Consider the following 11,149-nt stretch of genomic DNA (forward strand, 5'->3'; position numbering starts at 1 on the left):
GAGGTGACTTAGCCTAAGGGCAAGGAAGGACACCTAGGTTTTGCTACCAGCCTTGGCTTCAGGTTCTGGTGGACTGAAGCAAAGTCACTACATTATTTTAAATCCCTGTTATTTCCTCTGCTAAGTGAGGATGATACATTATACCTTTTAGATGTAAGGACAGTGCAAATATATCACACTTGGCAGAATTAAATGTATTATAAAGAACATCTAGATTTCTGTTGCTTGTTATTGTCTTACTAGAACTAGTAATAGTAAATTATTGGCATCAGAGTAACAACTTCCACAGGTCTTAATGAGAAAACACCTTGAAATTTTGTTCTCCTGTCTCTCTGTGTTCCTTTTCCCAAAGATCTGGAATGTTGCATCGAACAAGCTGACTTTCCTGAACTCCTACAAAATGAAGATGTCAGTTGTGATAGGGATTGTGCACATGATTTTTGGGGTGATACTCAGTCTCTTCAACCACATGTAAGTCTGTTTCACCAACCCCATTGCTGCAGCACAAAAGTCCTTGTCTCTAGTGTCCTTCATTTGTAGCCTCATATCATCTAAGTCTGATGACTTGAATTTCACCCTTTCCTCACTGCACTGTGTACACTGTCAGACTCAAACCACTGCTAGTACAGAGTGCTGAGTCCAAAAGTCACAAGGATGGCCATCACATAGTAATTATTCTCTTGGGTGAATTGTCTTTTTCACTTTCTCTCTTCACCTTTTTGATTTTGCAGAAATATTAAAATACACTAAATTAAAAACATAATACTACTATTGATAACTTCTGTATTGAATGACAGGAGTTTGGTCTAATCCAAAGCATGCTGAAACCTTGCACACTGTGTAAGCATCTCTTCCTCCTGACTTAGTGGGCCTTTGGTCAGGATCCATGCACGTGGCTATTCCTCTGCCTCTATGTTTTGCAACAAAAAATAAGAACTGGAGATAGAACGGTGGGGTAGACACCACCCTCTTGAGAGATTCTCACAGCAGGAAGGTGTGTAGTGACCCACAAGGACAAAAAGCATTTGCAGATGACAGAGAGGAGGACTGCACCCACAGAATTGATTCTATACCTGCTTCTGACCTTCCTCAGCTTATAATGCTTAACTTTGTGAATTTGCTATTTTTTTTTAAAGTAACCTTTTATTTCAACATATTAATCTTACCAGTATTGTAAAGCTTTTATATTTAACTAATGGCTTTCATTCATAAGGACTGTCAATACAGAGTTCTTTCTTGGCTAGTGATAGCTGTACATTTCTTATGTGGTTTTCCAATGCCTAAACAGCATGCAGTATTGTCATACTTGGGTGTAACTTTGTATTAATACCTACTGTATTAATTGCACATACCTTTTCTTATTATTTCCAGCTACTTCAAGAAATACATAAACATTATCCTGCAGTTCATTCCAGAGATGATCTTTATTATCTCTCTTTTTGGCTACCTCGTCTTCATGATTATTTTCAAATGGTGTCATTTTGATGTCCACTCATCCCAGAGCGCACCAAGCATTCTCATCCACTTCATCAATATGTTTCTGTTCAATTACAGTGATGCTTCAAATGCTCCATTATATACGCACCAGGTATGCATCGGTCAGCTTGAATCCACTGTAGCTGTTTGTGAATTCACAGTGAGTGTGTGGAGGGTGGGCATAAAGATGGGGAACGGGCTCAGAACCTCAACCACAAATGTCAGTCACATAAGAGAAGTTTGTTGTTCTGATATTCTTGTTGGCCTTGTAGATAGGTAGGAGAGATGCAGAAGAAACCTCATTCTTGGTGTCATCCTTGCAAGAACGATGATGGAATTTAAGATAACTGGGGGAAAAAAGGAAAGGAGGAAGATTAGATGTTCAGAACTGTGTATTGTAGAAGTGTGGTCCTGAAGTTTCACTGAACCCTAGAGACAAAGCAATTGTCTCCTTTCCTTGATGATCCCTTCATTATTTCTACTTTGGAAAATCTGAAAACTATATTTTCAGCTAAAAAAAATAGCAGTAGCTTGAGGATATGTGGCAGCCCTTTGTCAAAAGTATCTTCTCTGGGGAACTCACCTAAAAAAAAAAAAAAAAAGGCTAAAACATTTCCATTGATAGAAAACTTCCTTTAAAGTCACATATTATTGTTCAGAATAGGGATTCTTTTTCTTGCTTGTTTTTATATCACCAGCATCAATGAAGAAACTGCAAGCAAATGCTGCCTCCAGTCACACATTTACATCTATTCAGTCGCACACTTTGGTACTCCAGCTTGAGCTCAGTTATAGGGCTGCTGGTGAGTCAGGGTTAGCAGAAGGACCTGGTCTGTTCCAAGTAACTCCATTAAGCCTGCAGGAGAGATTGGGAAAACAGTTTTACCAGCCTTCAAAAAGTCATTAAATAAAATTTTGTTTTGTAACAACTCAAAGCCTTTCCAAGATAGTCATTTTTTCTTGTACACTTACCCTCCATCTCCATTAGTAACTCTGTGCAATTCCCCTGGGTAGTTCGAATGCAAAGACTGTGTGAAATTAACCATAAGGTGATCAGGGAGCTGAGCTGTCTTTAAAAAAATGTGAAAGATGTAGGGTTGTTTTGTTTTGTTTTTAAAGTACAAACATTTATTTTAGGACTGAAATAGGAGTGACACACTGCAACAAGAACACCTTCTATTGGCATTGCTGGTGGAGCAATGTGTGATCAAAGCTAAGTTATGGGAATTCGATTCCCTTCTGGAAATGGAAATAGAGAGCAATTCCTGGATCCTCAGCTTTCCAAGGGAAGACTTGAATGACTTGGCTCTCACAGCATCATTTCTACTTTGATCAGAGCAAGGCAAACCGATTACCTCACCCGGTGGTTAGGACATTCACTTGGGCAACAGGAGAGCCAGGTTCAAGTCCATAACATTTGGTTTTGGCAAATTACTCTTCCCAAAGTGAAAGACTTCCATCTCCAAGTCTCCGACTGTCTCCAAAAAGTTAACACTGCTTTTTGGAGCCTTAAGAAATACACATTTATTTTTGTATCTTTACAAACAGAAAAGACTCAAACAATATGGGGAGTATATCTGTCAAATGAAACAAAAACAAACAAACAAACAAAACAAAACAAAACATTTTATAGAATTAGGTTTCTTGGTTTCTTGCCGTAAATTTAGTTGGCTAAAGGAAGTAAGAGTGACTTTTTGTTCTTCTGTTTATTGTCTCTTTTAGAAAGAAGTGCAGAGCTTTTTGGTCATATTTGCCCTGATTGCTGTTCCCTGGATGCTCCTAATTAAACCTTTCATCCTCCGAGCCAACCACCAGAAAGCACAGCGCATGGTAAGGCACAAGCATCAAGGAAGGGGGTTCAGTACAGCAAAGGCAAAGCTGAGGAGACAGACCCCCAGAAGTGCTCTGATTCTGCTTTCCCCTAGTCTCAGACTATCTCCAGTGATTTCAAACTGTGTTTTAAGGCACGTGCACCTAGACACATAGGCATATAGCCATTTGGCTGGCCCATCTAAATGGGAAGCAGGAGCTTTTTCTCACAAGGCCATACCTTGTTTGTTGGGAGAAGGGTGACACCAAGCTCTTTCAAATGTAATATCCTTATCCAGGGGAGATTTAGAGAGACTGAAGGGCCAGTAAAGCCAACACAGGGCACAGGCCTCCACTCCTGGGCTACAGCCATCACTAACAACTAGTCAGCTGCTCTATGGGAACAGCGCAACTGTGATACCCCTGGCCTCTGAGAGACCAACAGTGCTTGGAGAAGAGGCTTGATTTAACAGCTTTCCAGCAATGCTGCCTTTCCTAAGTGACTGCCTTCACATTAACAAAACCCTCCGTCCCATGGGCTCTGTGGTTCACCCAGCTCTTCAGCATGCAACTGCAGCAGCTGCAGTTTCCCAGTTGCTCATTAATTCTGTACTTTATTACACTAACAGGACTTTACTCGTCTGTCAGGATTTACTTCTCTTTATAATGGGAGGTAGTGCCTGGAGTACCTTTTATAGGGCACAGATGTTTCCATTAGAAGAAAGAGATGCTGGTTGTGCTGTGTGACCTTTTCCAACCCAGTCACTTCTGACCTATAACTGAAAGCCAGGTCCCTGGAGACCTTTGCAGCCCTGCCTCTGCACTGTAATTTCTTGTTTTGTCATTCTTCTGGGATTTCAATGAAAGCTTGACATGGCTGACTCCAGCTCCTGCTTTTACGCTAGCAACATCTGACAGCTTTTCCCCACCTCCTATTCTGCCCTTGTATTTCCGTTCCTGATTTTCATATGTTAGCTGTCTGATCACATCTTACATTTGCTCAGATTTATATGTTTGCAACAAAGTCTGTTCCCTGTGCTGACATTCAGGTAAAGCAAAGATAAAGCAGGTGTGACAAAGATTGCTGCTGCAATAGGAAACAATATGTTATCATGAGACTTTGCCCATGAAACCTGTTGGAAGCTATAAAGAATGACAAGGCAGAACCTGACAGAAGCAGTGAAGTCAGGATTTTGTTATACTATATAATGGGGCTATTATAGGCATAGAATGGAGGGCTATTCTTATGCTGTGCTGTCATTTCTGTGATGAGGCTCAGATCAGGTTGCTCAGGCTTCTACAAGAGCTCTGTAAAGAATGATTATGAGAGAAGATGGGTTATCATAGTGTTCTGGTTGATTCAAGAGAGATGAATCTCTCAATCAAGAGATCTGAATTGTATTTCTGTCTGTATCCCAGTAACTTTGTGACCTTCATCAAGTCACCTAATCTTTTCAGGCTCCTTTTCCCTTTCACCTGATGAAAATGTCTTTGATTTGCAGCCATATAATTGACACGATTAGCCTTATTGTGCCCCAGTATTCTCATTTGCCAAAGTTACGGTTCTTTGCTTGGTGGATATAAAGGGTGCATTGTGAGACCAGAAACTAGCTCTAAATTAGTTGAAATGAATCATTGGAAAATGCGTTAGGATGGATTTAAAAAAATATATATATTACTAGCCATGCAGTAGGAGTACTCAATTTTTGCAGTCTGTGATGACTGACTATTGTTGAAATTGTCCTCATGTTCACAATGCTGTTCTTCATGTGTTACCTGTCAAGAGAGTGATGAAGTTCTGCGCTGTGGTCTGCTTCATTTTGGTTGCAACCTCTAGCATGGCACAAATGACACAATGCATTTTGTTTCCGAAAGATTCGGTCTCAGGCCAACTCAGGAAACACCGGGGGTGAAAACGAGGTGGATGCCCCAGAGACCAATCACTCCAAGAAAGCTTCCCAGGGAGACCACAGTGGTGGCCATGGAGGACATGAGGATGATGAAGAAGAGGTAAGAAAATGTCGGCAGAAAGAATTATTCAGACAGACACAGTAGTACAAGACACAGAGACAAGCAGAAGGCTTTTGCGGAGTTGCCAGCCCTTCTTTTTAACAAGATACCAAGACATTCTGTTGCAACAGTTTGTGTTTCCAAACAGAGTAAACTCTGAATTTTAATAGAATAAATTCCTTTAAGTTTTTCCTTAAGTTTTGCCTGGTGAGGGTAGGCATCCTTACAGACCTCAAGCTTTTAGAAACCTCAAGCTTTCATTTCCCCAGGGGGTTGTTTCACTTCTACTTTGCACCCAGACAAGGTCAAGACTTCCCCCCGAGCCAGCAATTCTTCCTTCCTTTAAATTGCAAAGGAGCATTTAAAAGTTGGCAGCCTGCAGTGTTGGCTAAGGAGAAAAATCTTCATTTGGCAGAGACTGTCAAGGGCTTCTGCAATATGCAGCTACACAGTGAAAAAAGTGACAAAAATGTTTGTGACTGTCTGAAGTATTAACAATGTTGAGCGTGTATATGGCTGACTGAGAAGGGATCTTCACAGTCTTAGAAGAAATGCTTATTTGGTGATATCTCCCACAAGGCATATGCCAATGGGCAGATAGTCTGAACACCTCTACTTTATACAAGAATTTCTGTTTCTACAAGAAATCACAAAGATCACAACAATTGGATTGCCATCTTATTCCAGATTTGAAATTATAAGACTGGAATATGAGCTGGTTTCTGAATATATGCTTTTCACTGGAACTGTATTTCTTCAGAGGAGAATGTATGGAAAGGCCATAAACCCTGAACTAAGAAATAAGAGAAATCTGTTTGGTTTTACATCGTTTCAGTTCAATTTTGGAGACACATTTGTCCATCAAGCTATCCATACCATCGAATACTGCCTGGGCTGCATCTCCAACACAGCATCCTACCTGCGGCTCTGGGCGCTGAGCCTAGCCCATGCACGTGAGTGACTGGCTATGCCTGTTAGCTACCTCACCAGCAACTCCCTGCTGATCCCCGTTACTGATGGTGTTTGGTTATTGCTGCAGATTTCCTCATTAAATCAAAGTTCTCCTTCTGGATGATTGCATCCCAGAATGTTTTGCTTCAGATAAATCCAAGTGTTCTGTGGTGGCCTTCTCAGTTTTTAGCGGTGATTCCCAGGTGCTATATGTCAGGGACCTCCAGACTCCATTTCCTAGCCAGGGCCCATTTTCCATGCTACTCCATAGCTGTCCCTCTGGAAGAATCCTTGTGGTGTGTGGCAGTGTAGGAGGTGCAGCCCAAGTGGCTTCCCCAGTCCACAGAGGTAAATGCAATATGGGAACTATAGCTGCATGGCTCATGAGGCACTTGCTATAGTCTTAGGGTACAAAGATAAACGTTGAAAAGACTTTAAACAGATACTTTTATTCAGTTCAGCAAAACAAAAAGAAACCTTTCAGTTCGAGGACTCCTGAAACTTGTCATTTTCAGTAGGATTTTTCCCAGCAACATTTAGCGGAAACTCACATTTCACGAAAAAATGTACAGCATTTCAATGTTTTTGGTCTTGATTTAAGACAAAAACAAATGCTCAAACTCTAGAAATTCCCTCAGGCTGGAACTTCAGATTTTCAACTACCCTAATTTTTATGAAATGTTTTTTATTAATATTGCTGTACTGTCTCTGGCTATGAGTTGTGCCTGCCCTGAAGAATTGGGCACAACCTGGAAAAAGAAAACAGAAGGGAGAAGGGTGCCATGCACTGTTGGATTGAGCTGTACTCCTTGGCACAGAAATGAGTGTAGTAGAGGTTGATTGGAAGCTAACATGCATTAGCTTTCAATGGAGGAGAAGTATCTAAAAGAAAGTAACTAAAGAACTTAGCTAAGGGCAGTCCTATGTGTTATGTCAGAATTCTGCCTGGAAAACCACTGTATTCTTTTGCAGCCTAGCAAAGTGGCACTGACAGGAGTATTTTTTCTGAGGGCTTCAACTGCAAGAGGTTCCCTCACATCTGTTGTCACCTAAAGTAACAGGTCATTTAATTTATACTCTGGATATGGCCCGAGGACCTCCCTGCAATGACTGATGAAATGGAAAACAAGGCTAGACTGGTGGCTGGCGTATCTGGATGGAAAAGAGCTGGGCTAAGTCCTTGCCTTGCCTGTGTCACAAGAGGAAAACTGCTTGATTCTGAATCTAGCCTGTGTAACTGTGGTAGGTAGGTTAAGAGTATGGTTTTCTGTTGGCCAGACACATCAGATACGCATGTGGATGTTGATATAAACCTGTGTAAGACCAAAAAAAAAAAATAATCTTTAACAAACATGCAAGAAGCAGCCTAAATATTAATGCAGCCTGTCTTGGGAGAGACCAACCAGTTGTCCTTTTTTTTCCACCACATCTTCTCCGTGACACCCTAAGAGAAATGGTTTGGAGAAAAAAATGGGTGTTGGAGAACAATACCTGTGGATATTAAGCCAGCATCAGTCAGTACAGCTTGAAAACTCATCTGCACGTGCAGTGACTATGTCAGTTGATCATCTTCTCTGGGATTTAGCAGCAGGCAGTCCTAGAAGGCCCTGTGTAGTGCCCAGCTGCCATGTTAAAGAGGTGCAAATTAAACTGATGACTGTATCATGTCAGGGTAGCAACGGACCTGGTAGTGTTCTTGCATGGACTTGTGACACAAAGCCAAGCCAAACCAGCACATTTTGCTTCAAACACAGTGAAGAGGAGCAACAGAAAATAGCCTGCATGCACTTTCCTTCTCTCTTTGTGGGGAAGCAGGGTGGCTATATGTGATTACTGTCAGCGGGGCTGACATTTTATTTTAAGCCAGCCCACCTAACTGGGAGAAATGGGTGAGCTGTCAGACTGAGTGCTGTGTCTGTCCACAACTGTTGCCCAGAACTTGTTTCCTGTTATTTCTTCTTGTAGAATTGTCAGAGGTTCTCTGGACCATGGTGATGCACAACGGGCTCAACAACAGCAGCTGGACAGGCCTCATCAGCGTCTTCATCATCTTCGCAGCGTTTGCAGTGCTGACAGTGGCCATCCTGCTGGTCATGGAGGGTTTGTCGGCCTTCCTGCATGCCTTGCGCCTGCACTGGTAGGTGGTGTGGCCTGTGGAGCTTTCCCCAGGGCACTCCATGGGAGGGATTGGGCTGTAGGCTCCGAGGGCCATCATGACATTAATGATAAAGCCTGAAGACACAGCCACTGGTTGTGTCCCACCCAGGGTTACCATCAAACAAGAAGCTGGGGACCACCAACTGCAGCAAGATCTCAGACAGAGGTGCAAAACCTGCTGAAAACCTGGATCGGTTTTCCTGCCATTAGCCCAGATTGAGCTCCAGGCTGTCTGAGCTTTGTGGCAGACTAGTTTTAAGTGAGGAGCATTTTCAGGATGACTTATAGCAAGTCAGAGCTACTGTGTGTCAAGTTGCTCTCTGGGGCTGCCCGTGTCTCTTGGCTGGCTCCAAGAGGAGACTACGTTCCCAGGTTGGAGGCCACTGGCTCTCACAGCCTCCCTTTTCCTGTGGGTGCAGTGTTTTAGGCCTCTAGCCTCGATGTAGGTCCTGTCCACCCCAGGTGGCACTGACATCCCTGCCTGCTCCCTCCCCAGGGTGGAGTTCCAGAACAAGTTCTACGTGGGAGCCGGATACAAATTCTCCCCGTTCTCCTTCAAGCACATCATAGATGGTACTGTGGAAGAGTAAAGCCAGTGCACTGCTGCTTCGCTTCTCAGACCAGGCTCTTCTTTCCTGCAGTCAGTCACCCATAGAGTGGGGCTTATATGATGAAACTGAATGGGACATGGTCTTTGAAAGAAGATCAGCTATACATGGAGATGTTCTAACTGCATTCCCACACAGTGCTGTATCAGCTGAGAGTGGTAACAGATATTACATGTCTGGTCTGGCTGGACCTGGGCTGCATGTCTCTACTAATGTCCTTACCAAGTACCTGGTCCTCAGCATCCGATCAGGTCAGCTGCCTGCTGCTTGGTTAAATAGAAAGAGATGCTCCTCCTGGAATTAAATTGGTTATTAATAATCAACTTACATGTGCTTTGCTCTATTTACTGCCTTGTCTTTGTAGTTTATTTCTTTCCAAGGAAAGTATGTTTTGGCTGTTGTTTCAAGCTGTGGTTGATCATATGACAATGATTAAGTCTCTTATAAGATTGCAGCCCTTCATTGCACACACAATGCAGAACAGCTCAAAGATGGATCATATCGCAGGCTGGCAATTTTCTACATGCTTTACTACAACAACCCTCCTATTATCTGATTTGCTTCAGGGCTTAACAGTACAGGATTATAGACGTTTGCACACGTCATCACTTAACAAAAGCGTTGGGTTTGAGCTGTTTAAACAAAAGAGTGCACCAATTTCCACATTGGCAGCCAATTTATTTCTCTCTATGGATTCGTTTCTTACTGGAGACTTAAGATGACTCTCCCTGTGCTGTGTTTTTCAAGATGGGTTGTTAAAACAGATTGCGTAGAAATGCTAATGCTAATGAACAGAACGAAGAGAGAAATCAGAACTGTTGTGATTAATTCAGTGTTGATATACTCTGATCCTTCCTAAATATGCATGAATTGCCAATTTTTCAGACTGAATACTGTTAATCAAGACGGGCTATTTTTTAAACCACAGGGGATGTAAAATTACAACATAGCACACTGACGGATTTGGAGGTGATGGTGCTTCCTTCCACAGGGTGTAACCAAGCGAGCCCTTTTCAAACCTCACATTCTCAATATCCAGCTCCACCAAAGAAGCACATCTGTTGACTGTTCCAGCAGGATATGCAGTGGAGCAGTGGCCAGGAGACTGCAGTGGTCAGCCTTGAGAGCCACCTTTCAGCTATGGTCACCTTAAGTTATTCACTCCAACCTAATTTGTTTATTCCCACTCTGCAGAGGTTTGGGAGAAAAGCTGTCTCAAAGCAAGAAAGGCCATTTTGATGCATTACCAAATACAGAGAAAACAATTTGCTTTATGAAACAGTGGGTGGATTTTCTGCACAAACACATATTTTATCTTTATTGCACCTATCCACATGATTGCGGTGTAACTGAGGAGGTGATTACCTGAAACAGAATATCTGTTCCTTTTAGAGCTTCTTGGTGTTCTGCTTTTTGTCCGAGGTTTACATTTTAAGCAAGAAAAATGAATTGTTGTCTGAGTACTGCAGGTGACAAGATGGTCTGTTGTTTACTGTACTGAACAGTGAGTCTAACATTTGGCATAATTGTGTAATCTGCTCTCATTCTGTGTGAAACTGGATATTACAGCAGAGCCTGTGGCTCACTTGTGCATTTGCAGTATGGGGATGGCAATTCCATACTCCCCAAGAGGACTAAGCCCACTTGCAATCAGGGAGCAATCAGATGAAATATTGCTGAGGTGGTGTTGAGGAGAGCCCTGGCTTGCATCTGGGTTGTTTTTAAGACTTAATAAATAAATAAACAAATAAAACAGAAATGTTCCAGATTGCCTTGTTTTAAAAGTTTTGGAGCAGAGCAGTGACTGCCCATTCCCCAGCACAGCTGCTAAGCTGAATGAGACCAGGTTTTCTAGCTGGCGCTGTGAATGTGGCCACCAGATGTGGTCAGATCCAGAAGAGATTGCTGTTACAGAGTAGTGGACCTTGGTACAACACCCTGTTGTCTTCATCTGGGCTTTAGCCACTGTTGAAGGAGGTGAGGCTTCCAGTTACCTTACTGGGAATTTTTAACCTAGGGAGGAATTGTTGCCTTTGGATCCAAAGCTCATCCCGTATCTAGGAAGGTGTTTGTTTCTGAGGGGTGGCGACATATCACATATATCACTTTGTAGAAGATTAATATATAAAAAAATCCTC

General features: G+C 42.4%; 1 protein-coding gene across 2 annotated transcripts in view; it reads left to right on the top strand.

Moving 5' to 3' along the window:
* Positions 1-9,560, top strand: part of ATP6V0A4 (ATPase H+ transporting V0 subunit a4) — a 28,544-nt gene extending 18,984 nt beyond the window's left edge. For both annotated transcript variants that reach the window (XM_035314398.1, XM_035314391.1), the window contains exons 15-21: positions 353-471; positions 1,372-1,588; positions 3,199-3,306; positions 5,161-5,295; positions 6,131-6,248; positions 8,212-8,383; positions 8,900-9,560. In XM_035314398.1, the coding sequence (XP_035170289.1) occupies positions 353-471; positions 1,372-1,588; positions 3,199-3,306; positions 5,161-5,295; positions 6,131-6,248; positions 8,212-8,383; positions 8,900-8,993 (963 nt within the window). In that variant the 3' untranslated portion in view covers positions 8,994-9,560. The remainder of the gene's footprint in view (positions 1-352; positions 472-1,371; positions 1,589-3,198; positions 3,307-5,160; positions 5,296-6,130; positions 6,249-8,211; positions 8,384-8,899) is intronic.
* Positions 9,561-11,149: the final 1,589 nt, after the last annotated feature.

This window comes from Oxyura jamaicensis, chromosome 1, assembly GCF_011077185.1.
Source record: "Oxyura jamaicensis isolate SHBP4307 breed ruddy duck chromosome 1, BPBGC_Ojam_1.0, whole genome shotgun sequence".
Taxonomy (NCBI): Eukaryota; Metazoa; Chordata; class Aves; order Anseriformes; family Anatidae; genus Oxyura; species Oxyura jamaicensis.